The 15,022-nt window shown below is 41.5% G+C and overlaps 1 protein-coding gene across 25 annotated transcripts in view; it reads right to left on the reverse strand.

Moving 5' to 3' along the window:
- LOC128695675 (protein tramtrack, beta isoform) overlaps positions 1–15,022 on the reverse strand; it is a 520,376-nt gene that overhangs the window by 258,554 nt on the left and 246,800 nt on the right. For 3 of the 25 annotated variants that reach the window (XM_053786446.1, XM_053786443.1, XM_053786447.2), the window contains one exon: positions 12,973–13,761. The exons of 16 other annotated variants lie outside the window; for them this stretch is intronic. In XM_053786446.1, the coding sequence (XP_053642421.1) occupies positions 13,132–13,761 (630 nt within the window). In that variant the 3' untranslated portion in view covers positions 12,973–13,131. 6 more of the 25 variants (XM_070093353.1, XM_070093356.1, XM_070093364.1 and 3 more) reach the window with 6 other exon arrangements.

A 15,022-nucleotide genomic window follows, 5' to 3' on the forward strand; every position in this document is an offset into this window, starting at 1 on the left:
TCGTATATTAAGTATGAGACGGGGAGCCAGGGCTACCTACACCTGGGCTACCTGCTCCTGACTTCCTACAAATAAGTACTACTCACCTCTCTCCCTACATTAAGATTACAAATACTTTAAGATAAGTAATGAATTTACTGTGAATGTATTTTACTTTGTGTGTTTTTAATGCCTAGTTCTATTACTAACTTAATATAGTTTAGTGTAAACTTGTTGTCTGGCATTTATATGCATTTATAAATGGAAAAAAAAAATGGTGTTTTGCCTTCCGGCAATGTCTGCTTTCCGGCGACAGCCTGGAACCTAACCCGCCGTATAAGTGGGGCCCTACTGTATATGTGTATGTATGTATGTATGTGTGTGTATATATATATATATCAAGAACACCTACCAGGATTATCATCAACAGGCTGCTGTGTGAATATCTGCTGCCCGTGTTGGAAAGGGCCAGAAGACTCCGCATTTCGTCTCTTCCTTCAGAATCAAGAAAAGTTCTGTGTATGTGAATTCAATGAGGGAACATAACGGTCACCTATGGGTAGGAGAAGCCGGTGAGGGGAGGCCTCATGGAGGAGGAGGAGGCGGAGGTTGAGGGGTAAAACTGTCCCCCCCCTTCCCCAAACAGGCACGCATACACTGTGTGTACAGTGTATATAGTCTATAGTGTACAGTGCATAGTATGTGCATGGTATGCGCATAGCATGTGTAGTGTATAGCGGCGTGTCGTTGATAGTGGGGGCTGTGCACAGAGCATAGTGGTGTATAGTAACATGTGCACAGAGCATTGCGGCGTATAGTGACTTGTCCTGGAAGGGAGTGAGTGCCCTACTCCGCCTCATCACACATCTTCACTCCTCCCTTCCACCGCCCACCACAAGGACGGGGGACCCCTCTCCTCCCCCCCACCACCACCATGAACCACATGCGGTATGTGCCATGCGCCATTTTCCCTTCAGCCTGGGCTTACCACACAGTTTGAGGTATGGCAGATGATGAAGCCAGCCAGCCACAAAGCCAGGGAAACAATGCACCCAACAATGAAAAAGGCCATGTCAGGTGTGTGGAGAGTTTCAAGCACGCAACAGGGATGGCCGCATTTGTGCACACAATGGGTGTGCAGGATCACATATGCCCCCAGCAGAGAGCAGCCCACAGCCTCCACAGGCAGATGACAATTCCAATGGCAACCTCGTCACTTGCGATAACCTTCTGTTGGCATTCAAATCCACTGCTAGCAGTACACTATCCCACATCCCTACAGCGGCTCGCCCATATGCAGCAGGGAAATTCACAGACCTTCTTAAGCGGGTTAATGGAGGTTCCACCAACTTAGAAGCCCAAGGCACCATCCAAGCATGGTGCAACCTACTCTTGTTCGGCAATGTCTGTCTTGCAGTTCCTGAAAGACGAGGCAAACTGCTAACCACGTCAGTTATCAAGGCAGTGCACGGTTAAGAACGGATAACTGTGTCCCTCTGCCCCATCATCGCAGGAATCAAAGAGGTAGACCCGAGAAAATTTGTGCACAGGTTAGCAAAAAAATCTAAGAAGGTAACACAGTGGGAGCAATAAGAATAATTACAAGTGATGACACTGTAGCCCCCAAGGATGAGACCACGGCCCAAGCACTAAGAGACAAGCATCCAACCAGGGACACCATAGCCATCAACGACAACCCTGAGGAAGACCCCATCACTGAACAATTAATTTTGCCAGAATCGGAAGTCTATACAGCGATCGTGTCATTTCCAGCAGGATCTGCAGGAGGTTACACTGGAATTCGACCTCAGCACTTCAAAGAGATGGTAAATCCAGTACTCGGTGAATCTGCATCAATTCTTCTCACCAAGTTAACAACTTTCGTCAACAATTGCCTGGCTGGGCGTATCCCAGAAGAAATTAAACCTTTCTTTTTTGGAGCCTCACTATGTGCTTTGAAGAAGAGGGATGGGGGAATTAGACCCATTGCAGTTGGAAACACTCTTTGCCGTCTCGTTGCCAAAGCAGCAGTGAGAAACATTTGCCTAGAAGCTGCCACTTCACTCCAGCCACACCAATTGGGCTTTGGAGTCTCTCAAGGCAGTGAAGCTGCAGCTCATGCCGCAAGGGCCTACATCAGGGACCTACCAGAAGACAACGCCATAGTCAAACTTGATTTTAGAAATGCCTTTAATATGGTGAATAGAGATGCTGTTTAGCCAGCTGTTCGGGATCGGTTCCCCAGTCTTTTTCCCTTCATTTCAGCCGGCTACAGCAAACCCTCAATTCTTTTGTTTGGAGAACATGAAATTCAATCATCAGAGGGTGTTCAGCAGGGTAACCCACTCGCTCCACTTCTCTTCTGCTTGGCAGTAAGAGAACTAACTTCCAGCCTATGCAGTGAGCTCAAGATCTGGTACCTGGATGACGGCACTCTGGCAGGTACTGAAGAGTCCCTGGTGGGGACCTACAACTGGTGTAAACACAGGGAGAAGACTTGGGACTTATCCTCAATCCCTCCAAGTGTGAAATCATCACAGCGAACCAGGAAATAATCAATGCTGTGCGAAGAATTCTCCCATGCTGAGATTCGTTGATTAATTTATGCTTTTCAAGGTGGCTACGAACTGCCTCGGCAATTATTGATTCCATAAATTTTCCCACTATGGAGGTTAGGCTTATTGGTCTATAGTTCGAAGCTAAGGACCTGTTTTGAAAATAGGTATCACATTTGCCATTTTCCACTTATCTGGCACCATGCCAGTTTGTAGTGATATGTTGAAAAGATTAGCCAAAGGTGTGCTAAGCTCCTCTTTACATTCCTTTAGAACCCTTCATACAGTTCATCAGGGCCTGGGGATTTGTTAGGTTTTAATTTATCTATTTGCCTAAGGACCATGTCACTTGTGACTCTAATTGTGCACAGTTTATTATTGTCCTGTTCTACATAATTTATCATTACTGGAATATCGCTGGTATCCTCCTGTGTAAAAACTGAGAGGAAGTATGTGTTAAAAATTCTACACATTTCCTTATCACTGTCAGTGAGCTGACCCGAGGAACTTTTGAGTGGGCCTATCTTGTCCCTGATCTTACTTCTGTATACCTGAAAGAATCCTTTTGGGTTAGTCTTCGATTCTCTTGCAACTTTAACCTCATAATCTCTTTTTGCTTTTCTAATTCCCTTTTTTATTTCTCTCTTTAACTGAATATATCAATATCTTAATTGCCCCTCTCCTCTTTTGATTTGCCTATATATGCCTCTCTTTTGACCAATCAGATATTTTAATCTATTGTTCATCCATTTAGGATCATTTTTGTTTGATCTGATTTCCCTATTTGGAACATAATTTGACTGAGCAGCTAGAACTATGCTCTGGAAAGCATCATATCGGCAACCATCACCACCTACCTGACCCTTAGTCAGGTCATTCCAGTTCAGCCCACCTAAGTAATTTTTCAGTCCTATGAAATCAGCCAAGCGAAAGTCAGGGACGGAGACTTGATTGCCATTATTAGGGGAATTCCATGATATATTAAAACTCAGTGATTTGTGATCACTTTCCCCAAGCTCATCATTAACCTCAAGATCATTAATTAGTGTTTCCCTACTGGCAAGAACCAAGTCAAGGAGGTTATTTCCCCTAGTTGGCTCTGTCACAAACTGTTTTAAAAAAACAATCCTGGATCGTATCAAGAAAGTCACCTGACTCTAAATTTCCTGTCAAATTGCTCCAGTCAATCTGTCTACAGTTGAAATCTCCCATTAGCACAACATTTTCGTATGTAGATGCCTTACGAATTTCGTCCCATAGAAGTTTACTGCACTCCCTATCAAGATTTGGGGCCTTGTAAATCACACCCAAAATTAGTTTTTCTCGGCCCTCGAGAAGCTGTAACCAAACAGATTCAGTGGCTGACGCTTCTAATTTAATATCTTGTCTAACACAACAATTTAAATTGTCTCTGACATACATCGCTACTCCACCACCTTTCCTGTTGACCCTGTCAGTGTGGGATAATTTATAGCCTTGTATGTAACATTCAGAGGGCATCTCTCTATCTTTCAGATTGAGCCAGGTCTCTGTTATAGCAATAATATCTATGTTTCCTGCACTTGCAATTAATCTTAGCTCATCTATCTTATTTCTTACACTCCTGCTATTAGTATAGTAAACCTTAAGGGAGTTAGTCCCTTGCTGCCCTCTGCTGTCCCCCTTTGTTTGCTGACCTGATCTATTGTCTTTATTTATAACTTCATGCTGAATGCCTTTTATACATTTACTGTTTCCAACCCTAGTGTTGCAACCTGCTTGTTTCCCACACACACCCATACCTCTATCATCCATCAGTTTAAAATCATAGGCATTTCACCAATGGCCTTCTCAATCGAGTCTGCAAGTGCTACCACCCCTGCCCCAGAGAGATGTACCCCATCCCTTGCATACATATCATGTTTGCCATAAAAGTTGTTCCAGTTGTCAATGAATGGGATTGCAAGTTCCTTGCAGTGTCTGTCTAGCCAGCAATTTACACCAATTGCCCTAGACAACCATTCATTTCCTACTCCCCTTCTAGGCAAGATGCTACATATGATTGGGATCCCTCCCTTAGACTTAATGAAATCTATAGCTGACCTGTACTTATCTAGCAGCTCTTCTCTCCTACCCTTCCCAATATCATTTCCACCAGCACTGAGACAGATAATGGGCTTGTTCCCATTACCTGACATGATATTATCCAGCCTGTTGACAATATCCCCAACACCAGCTCCAGGGAAGCACACTCTATCTCTCATCTTCTTATTCCTATTACAAAAAGCACGGTCAATATATCTTACCTGAGAGTCACCAACCACAAGAATGCACTTACCTCCATTAGCAGGGGCAGTAGTACCCTTACCTTCACTGGCCACTGAAGTACATTCATCCTGAAGAACAGAGAAGCGATTTCCTACCTTCAGATCTTCACTCTTAACTTTCCTTACTCTGATGCGCCTCCCATTACTGTGAACCACTCGCCACTTGTAGCAGGTGCTGGGCTGCACCTCACTGCTGGTAGCCGTTGCTACCTCCCCCACTACAGCCTCCTCACAGCGAGAGACAGACTACACCTCACTGCTAGAAGCCTCATTCCCCACAACTCCAGCCATCTCACACTCTCTCCCAGACCCATTGAGGTGGACCTTCAGCCTCCTAATCTCCTCCTGGAGAAGCAAGACCTCCTTCTTCAACTCTCCAACCTCAATTTTTAAAACACTGCAGAAGCAAGCCATGCTTTGTAACCGTCCACGCTAATCCCCAAAGCAGCTCAGGGTCTGTGACCTCACGTGACGACTGACTTGATTTGAAGCCACTAGAATTATTGAGTATATATACGTCCGAAACACTGGCTCGTAAGACTTATATATGCGACCAAAACAGTCGAAGGGTTAAAAGGGGAGTGTTAATACAACATAGCATTAGTGAATCCCTGGGGTTTCCCATGCTGTTTGCTCTAGCTGGCGTTCAATTGAACTGGTGCTCCCACAAGGTACTAAGTGTCCCAGATTTGTTAATACTGAGCACACTGAGTGTTAAGACCCATTCTATACTGCCTAGGCCTATAGTGTCAAATTTGGAGGCAGGAACAATAAAACATCAATCTACGTTTAGAGCGCTAGCAATAAGAATGTAGATCAACATTTGTACAGATAAGGGGTTAACTTTCATTTAGGAAAATACCATTATGAATAATTTGATCCCATTATTATTACATTTATAATAGAACAATGCACCAATAGAGGTCATACAATGCCTGGGTGAAGGGGAAGCATCCAGGTTCGATCCATGGAAGGGCTGTATGGGTTTAATTCCTTGGACGAAGAGGCTCTCACTTGAGGAAGGCTCCAATCCTTAAAATGAAGCTTAACCCTTTCAGGGTCAAGAGTCCCTCTCCTAAACATGTTCTCAGGGTGGAAAATTTTTGGGAAAAAAAAAAAAAAAAAATTCTTATGAAATGATAGAGAATCTTTTTCCATTCATAATGACACCAAAAGTATGACATTTAATGCAAAACTTATGGAATTATGCTCTTGCGAAGTTAGCAGTCTCCATGATGTTTACTCATCGGCGATTTCGCCAAATTTGAGCCCTATTTTCGGCCAATTCTGATGTACCAGTCGACAAAACTCGTAACTATTTCTCTAGAACTCCACTTTTCCTATCGAATGAGTACAAGAAACCACCCATTTACCAATTTCAACTATCCAATAAAGTGGTCAGAAATTGGCAAATTTGCCAATTTTACACAAATTTCAAAAGATGCCAATTTCCAAATAGGGTCCAGAATAAACAAGACAGACATTCCTGGCAATAAAATAACATTTTCTCTGTTCATTAGTCACATCCCCATGCCCCTCTTATATTTCTTTTGCTTTCCACTTTGAATTTTTATTCTTACAAAAAATAGAAGATTTACTGTTATGCAAACTACTGCATTAGCGTAGAAACGGTATAAATAATATCAGTGGATTTGTGATTTGTTATTTATGGCAACAATCAAACATTTCTGGTACTTTGAGCTCAATATCAAGGTACTTTTCATTGTGAAACAAATCAAAATCATCACAAGTTCTGTAATATGTCTTCCATTCTATAAAATGAGACCAAAGTAACTAGAACACAACCATAAATACCATACGAAAATACACTGCAAAATCGCTTTTAAACCAAAAACATGGTCGGAGTTTTTTTTTTCTAATTATACACTGTGTGCTGCAGGATTTTTTTATACTGTGCACACTGACCACATAGACCCATTCTTTCATATGTAGGTCTACCAACTTTCTCTCGCTAGATTTGAAGACGCTAGAATTTACACGTACCAGTACATGCAAGCCATACCAGTACGACACCAACCCTGAAAGGGTTAAAGTTAGCTCTCACTGAGGGTGTCTGTATGGGGGGGGGGGGACTTTAAGAAATGTTCGTGTAATTTGCTACAGTATTTAAATTTACATGAACTGCACTAAACTTATGATGTCACATATTTCCAATTTCATTTTTCATATCTTATTTTAGTTTAGATTAGCTGTACAGTATTACATTTTCATTATCATTATTATTACAGTCAAAAACTATGGGCTAAACCAACAAGGGTTGCTTGCATTATAGTACAGTGGACCCACGACATTCGATGGCATCGGCATTCGATAAATCCGACATTCGATGCATTTTAACGCAAAAATTTCGCCTCGACATTCAGTGGAAAACCCGACATTCGATACGATTCATACGAGACGTGTCCACGTGTGGCCTGAACTGCCCCGTGTGTGCCAGTGTTTACAAGCCAGCCAGTGTGCGCGCATCTAAGGATACATTCAGTACATTCCATATTATCACTGTTTTTGGTGCTTGTTTCTGCAAAATAAGTAACCATGGGCCCCCAAGAAAGCTTCTAGTGCCAACCCTTCGAGAAAAAAGGTGCTAATGACTATTGAAATGATGAAAGAGATAATTGCAAAGTACGAAAGTGGAGTGCGTGTGTCGGAGTGCATGATGATTTGGTAAAGAAACTGCCTGCAACTAGTAGTGATGTGAGTGAATTTAAGGCCAATAAAGGTTGGTTTGAAAGATTTAAGAATCGTAGTGGCATACACAGTGTGGTAAGGCATGGTGAGGCTCCCAGTTCAAGTCCTAATGGAAGGGGATTCCCCTTCTAAACACTAACACCATCCACACTCTCCCCTCCTCCCATCCCATCAATCATCACCAGATCTTCATTAAAGGTAAGTGTCAATTATTCTATTGTTATTGTTGTTGTAATTATTCTATTGCATTAAACTTAATATTTCATGTGGAAAAATAATTTTTTCCATACTTTTGAGTGTCTTGCACAGATTAATTCGATTTCCATTATTTCTTATGGGGAAAATTAATTCGACTTTCGATATTTTCGACATTCAATAGCTCTCAGGAATGGATTAGTATCGAATGTCGAGGGTCCATTGTACTTCCTGCTTCTTGTAAATAAATCCACTGTTTCAATATCCTATATGCACCTGTTCATTTTATTTATTTGCAATGGGGGAAATGTTAAACCCATAGGGGTCATACAGGAATGGGAGGTATTCAGGTTGGACCTAAGAATGAAAAGAAAAAAAGTCTAGTTCCTTGGATTACGAATCACGTACTAGCATAAGGTACGTCATTTGAAAATTTCAAGTATAAAGCCTTGGCGTCTTCCGACTCCAACTTAAATTACAGAGAATCATTAGCACTGTGACTTGGAGCAACATACATTTAATAATTCAGCTTGGCTGAAATAGACTTGAGGCCCACTTGTCAACTCTTTCACACTCTCACATGCACACTCACATTCTCTCACTTTTACATACATACACACACTGTTTCTTTGAGTTGTGATGATTTTGTGTTACGATTTACACTCATACAGGAATTTAGTTTTGAGTTGCAATAAAAAATCTAAATATATGAACCTGTGATTTAATTACACCAATTTTTGTGTTGTCAAGTTATCATCGCCTATACAGTGCACAGTAACAAGGCAATTTCTCTACAGATCAAAAAAGAAATTGTGAAAAAACAAAATGCAAGATATAGAATTAGTGTACTGATGTGTGAGTATGGCTCTCCATGCTCTATCTGTACCATAATCAAACAAAAAGACATTTTAAATGATATTAAAGTGGCTGAAGAATCTAAGCAAGTGAATAAAGACAGAGAAATTATCACAGAAAGGCAAAAGCTATTGTTATTGTGGATGAGAGAAGAGCAGATGAAGGGAAATACAGTGGCTGTAAGTTATATATGTAGCATGCATGTCCTAGGTACAGTAAAAGTTACACTTCCGGGCAGGGTCTTAGAACAAATTACCAAAAAACCATGCATTTTGAGGTTTGAGTTATAATAATTTTGGAGTATGATAGGTCTTCTGGAATGGATTATCGTTACTCATGGGACCAGTGAGAGTGAGAGTGTGAGTGTGTGTGTGTGTGTACTCACCTAGTTGTGGTTGCAGGGGTTGAGTCACAGCTCCTGGCCCAGCCTCTTCACTGGTCGCTACTAGGTCACTCTTCCTGCTCCACGAGCTTTATCATACCTCTATGTATGGATCCTGCCTCCACTACATCACTTCCCAGACTATTCCACTTCCTGACAACTCTGTGACTGAAGAAATACTTCTTAAAATCCCTGTAATTCATCCGAGTCTTCAACTTCCAACTGTGACCCCTTGTTGCTGTGTCCCATCTCTGGAACATCCAGTCTCTGTCCAGCTTGTTGATTCCTCTCAGTATTTTATATGTCATTACCATATCCCTCTTATCTCTCCTTTCCTCCAGTGTTGTCAGGTGGATTTCCCGTAACATCTCCTCAGAGGATATGCCCCTTAGCTCGGCGACTAGGCTTGTTGCAAACCTTTGCACTTTCTCTAGTTTCATAGAGAGAGAGAGAGAGAGAGAGAGAGAGAGAGAGAGAGAGAGAGAGAGAGAGAGAGAGAGAGAGAGAGAGAGAGAGAGAGAGAGAGAGAGAGAGAGAGAGAGAGAGAGAGAGAGAGAGTTGTGTGTGTGTGTGTGTGTGTGTGTGTGTGTGTGTGTGTGTGTGTGTGTGTGTGTGTGTGTGTGTGTGTGTGTGTGTGTGTGTGTTTGTGTTTGTGTGTGTGTGTGTGTGTGTGTGTGTTAGTGTGTGTGCATGTGTATGTGTGTGTGTGTGTGTGTGTGTGTGTGTGTGTGTGTGTGTGTGTGTGTGTGTGTGTGTTAGTGTGTGAATGTGTGTGTGTGTGTGTGTGTGTGTGTGTGTGTGTGTGTGTGTGTGTGTGCGTGTGTGCGTGTGTGTGTGCACGCGCGAGCGAGTTTGTGAGTGCGTGTGTGTGTGCACGTGCACTATACACACACACACACAGACAGATTACACAAAACAGGTGGTTTTAGTATCTGATACACATACGTATATACATTGTGTATTACCATTCACATACACATTATACATTACCATTCACAAAATGTTGCTATCATGTATAAAGGTTTTCAATTTATATTTATTAGGTTAAAAACATCCAAAAATTATATTATTTTTATTAAATTTCCACAATAAGGCCATAAAACTGATGTATCATTATAAGAAATAATCATTTTAATTACATAAATTAAAAAAAGAAGATAAGCTTGACAATAATAGAAATAAATTTAATAATTTTACAATGGCATTTTGTTAGCGCAAGTTCATATATATATATATCATCTTTATTAATCAAGGCATATTCAATTTAGATACAGCTAAAATAAACTTTATATGTGGCAAAATAACACGAAGAGAAAACACTGCTCAAAAAACTGATACACAAATTCTGAATGTGTATAAACTTTTATAAAACCAGGAATACTCGACAAGTTAACTGTCACCACCTACAAAAATATTTTTTTTTTAATTTCTGCCTTAGTTGCTCACTGTTGAATAACCGCAGTCCTCTTAATACGCAAGCTTTATTAAATAGAAATAAATAGAAATAAAATATACATCTAAAGCACCGGGAGCTCAGTAAAACAAAATAAGATGAATTAAAAAAATTTATATCTGTTTCCAAACGTTTGGTGAAGCTAGTGCTTGTGGTAAACATTTGCTCTTGTGACGAGTGAGAGACATGCGGTGTTTGAATGAATGACCACAATTGTTGCACTTGTAAGGTCGCTCCCCTGTATGTATCCGGAGGTGCTGCTTGAGAGAATCATGGCGAGTGAAGGTGCGGCCACAATGTGGGCAAGTGGGGGCCTGCAGGCCCACAGGCACCTCCCCAAGACACCCCCGTGCAGCCCACCACCACGCCTGCAACACAGACACCACATAAGGTCCAACAACTGTATCACACATCTTGCACTCTGCCCATCAGAAAACCTTCAAATTAATACTTAAATTTTCTCATCACTATCTCCATCAATAGCAATGTAATTTGCGCAATATGTATTGTCAAAGAAATTGCAAACATTGCTCAAGTATAACTGGCAGGGGAGCATTAGAGAATACTACTACAAAGGCATTAATGGGCAGTAACACAGCCCTTTAGCCTATGGTAATGCAATGCCCATCGCTGGGAAAATGCCGAGCCACATCGTGGACAAACGTATGGTCGCTCTCCAGTGTGACTGCGCTGATGTTGACTGAGGTTATCCCGTCGTTTGTAGCTGCGCCCACACACATCACACACAAACCTGCGCTCCCCAGCCCCAGCTGTCCTGCCTGGTACCACCCAACCCTGGTGGGCACCCACCCATGGCCCGCCCTCACCCAACTGCTGCCACCCACACGCCACGACCCCCTGGCCACTCTGCAACAGACAAGAGGTGAGCGTTACTGCTGCATCCTGCACCACACACCCCCCTTCCATAAGTTACACCAGACCTTGAGCCTATTTCCAAGTCATTGTCATTTGTGTTTTCTTAATCTTTAAACTATTGCGCTTTTCACTGTCTCAAGATTCTAAAATATTTTTAAAAAATTTATCGGGTAAAACATTTTCTAATATTGATTTCATCTTACAGATTCCTAACAAACAAATACTAGAGTGGTGGTATTATGACATACAATATTTACTCAAGATCTAATAATCTCCAAAACAAGAACAATTACTAGAGCTTCCTCAAAAGAGTTTATTCACCTGCTGACAGTTAAATAAAACTAATAAAACTGATCTTAACAGAAGTGGTGGTATATAAGTTCACAATTTTAATACACCAAGGATATGAAAAAGATGATGAATTCAAGTCTTTTTTTTATGAATGCACATCAAAGACAACTAATGGGCTCTGCCTTTGAAAGCAAACAGGGGATTGGCTCGTAAGTCGGTAAGACAAAATGAACAGTAATTCTAATTAGCTTGAAAGTGCAGTAACTATGTACGCTGCTCTTCACGACAAGCATTGAGTTTATGATAATGGAGGCCACTCTGCTGGGCAAATTTAGCACCACATCTAGGGCACCCATAGGGTTTCTCCCCAGTATGTAACCGCTCATGTTGTCGCCGATGGTCAGAGCGCTTGAAGCGACGACCGCAGAAGGAGCAAGCATACGGCCGTGGGTCAGGTAGTCCCTGCTGGTGCTGCTGTTGTGGCTGCTGGTGCTGCTGTGGTAATGGCGAGGGGTGGCTTCCAATGCCTGACCCAGCAGCCAGCCACAGGTGTGGTAGCTTGACAGCCATTCCACCAATGCCACCACCACCCTGCAACACACGGCAAAGCCTAGTCACACACCCACGCATCTTGGTTATCTTAACAAATAGGCATTTACCAAAACATAAAATGTTTGTTAGACAAAATTTCCTTACCAATAACTGTCCCTTATCCATTCACTTGAAAGCAATGTACTGTAAAAACCTAACATTCTAAGTGCAATACTAAATACCATTATTGATCCTACAGGCATCACCAATTAAATAAAAAGTTTATCTTACAATAATGTGAATGATTTGCAGGATGAAGTCTCCATACATTACTTCACAGCTCATGGTTCAATTCAAATAATGTTTCTTTGGTACATAATTTTAAAATTTATAGGTTTCCTCTTAATTAAGTGAACCACTTTTTTAATTATGGCAAAATATTGCCGAAAAATTGTATATGGTACTTTTTAAGACAATAATACTGAGTATTACAACTTAACTGTCTTTTTTTTTTCTTTAAATTGCTGTTTATCGACAGATGCTTATGTGATACATTAAAGGACTTTTCTGGTTAAATCCCCTACCACAACGAGGACATGCATATGGTTTTTCGCCTGTATGAATACGTATGTGCTGAGTTAGGTGATCCTTTCGCCGAAACGGCTTAGTGCAGAAGGGGCAGTGGTGCTGCTTAAAGGCTGAATCATCCCCACCCCTGTTTCTCTGCGGTGGAAGGGACCTGATGAGCCCTGAGCCCAACCAGCCAGCTACCATGCCTTCCACTCCAGCTAAGGGGGCACCACACTGTCTTGAGGACGCACTCACATCCCATGCCTGGGGACAAGAAAGCCCAGCTTCACTTTAAAATAAATCCATTTTCAACATTTTTTAACTGAAAATCTTTTGCTGCTAATAAAATGTTGTCATAACTCGACAATGAGCAAGTGTACAGTCTTAACATTAACTTTGATCTCCCTGGCGCTTAAAGATGTTTTGTGGTTATGATTGGCTGACAGTAGGTTGAAGTACTTCAGGAGGTATATCACTAGTTATACCATCATTGGAATTAACTGCAGTGTCAACTGCCATATTTGTTTCAACACTTGGTAATGTCAAATTAACCATCATCTCAGGTTGCATTCCACCTGATAAAACCAAATTAGAATGGATTCCACCTGAATGCGTCATGGCAGAAGCAACCAAATTTCGAGAAACATTATGCTTAGCCATGTCAGACTGAATTCCACTAGACATCCCTATATAAGTATCGATCCCTGCTTGTAGGGAGGAATTAGAATGAATTGCACTCTGAAGGGTCACATTAGGCTGATTTATTACTGGAAGGGTGATATCTGACTTCTGAGTGCTAGATCCACAGAGCTTCTTCTTTATATGGTAATGGTAGCTACTTTGTTGAGTAAATGTTTTCCCACAGAGGCTGCAGGCAAAGGGTCTCTCCCCAGTATGAATTCGGCTGTGTTGTTTCAGGTGATGATTGAGCTTGAAACGTTTCCCACAAATGTGGCACACATACGGCCGGAAGGGGTCAGCAGTAGATGTAGTGTGAGTGGTGAGCGTACCAAAGCCAAACGAAGAGTGAAGGTTCGTAAGGGAGTCAAACAACACACTCTGCAACAAAAGAGGGCACTGCTTAGAACTTGCCACCTATGCCCTTAAGCAACGACTAAAATACTGTACGACCATAAACTGACATAACAAGATACTGCGCTTCAGAAGAAACGAGCATAAAAGGATTCCAAGCCACAAAGCAGTTCTTATCTGAGAAATTAAAAAAAAAAAAATTTTTTTTTAGGACATTTTCAACGAATGACAAATTTCAAGAGGCTGTTTACCACTATCATGTATCAGTGTTATTAGATTATCCTACATAATGTATATTATCATATTTATGGAGGAAGCACTCAACCTGTAGGGGTCATAAAGTGTGTAGGGAATGGATATTAAATTTTGATATGAAAGAAGGACCTGCCCAATTTTATTAATCCAGAACCCCAGAAGTATCGTAGACATAAATTTTAATTCAATCATTGATGGTTTCAGATTTCTTGGTCTGCAAAATAAGTGCTGCATAACCCAAGTAAACTCTGACACAAAACTAACACTATACACATAGAGCAATTTTCAACACTGTATTTTGCTCAGATACTTAGCATGTGACTAATAGTAACAGAAGAAAAACACACTATATAATTATGAACGTTCACGCTCTCCACAATTTCACGCTTTACTGTTGAATTTTGCTGTAAATACTTGACGAACAACCTAGAAATAAGTGACCTGTAAAATGTGCATCAGTAAGTATATTTTAATCACTCCACAGTCTTGTATTGACAATTCAGTCTCTCTCAGGGAAAAGATCAGGTTTATTGTCTTTTATCCATATATTTTAATTCTAGAATTGGTATGAATTTTTGGTTCCTCTGGCCATTACATTCTAATGAAAAAGTAGGAATAATTAAATTTTTTTTAAAGGGGTGGACCGGTAACCCAGTGAAAGTCCTCGGACAGATGACCAAAAGCTCCAATGGCAAGTCATCATCTAAGACACACATCAGGAAATGCTTGTCCTGTTTCCTGAAAAACCTTACCTAACCTAATCTGTGTGTGTGTGTGTGTGTGTGTGTGTGTGTGTGTGTGTGTGTGTGTGTGTGTGTGTGTGGTGTGTGTGTGGTGTGTGTGTGGTGTGTGTGTGGTGTGTGTGTGGTGTGTGTGTGGTGTGTGTGTGGTGTGTGTGTGGTGTGTGTGTGGTGTGTGTGTGGTGTGTGTGTGGTGTGTGTGTGGTGTGTGTGTGGTGTGTGTGTGGTGTGTGGGGTGTGTTTGGGGTGTGTGTGGGGTGTGTGTGGGGTGTGTGTGTGGTGTGTGTGTGGTG

This window comes from Cherax quadricarinatus, chromosome 42 (assembly GCF_038502225.1).
Source record: "Cherax quadricarinatus isolate ZL_2023a chromosome 42, ASM3850222v1, whole genome shotgun sequence".
Taxonomy (NCBI): Eukaryota; Metazoa; Arthropoda; class Malacostraca; order Decapoda; family Parastacidae; genus Cherax; species Cherax quadricarinatus.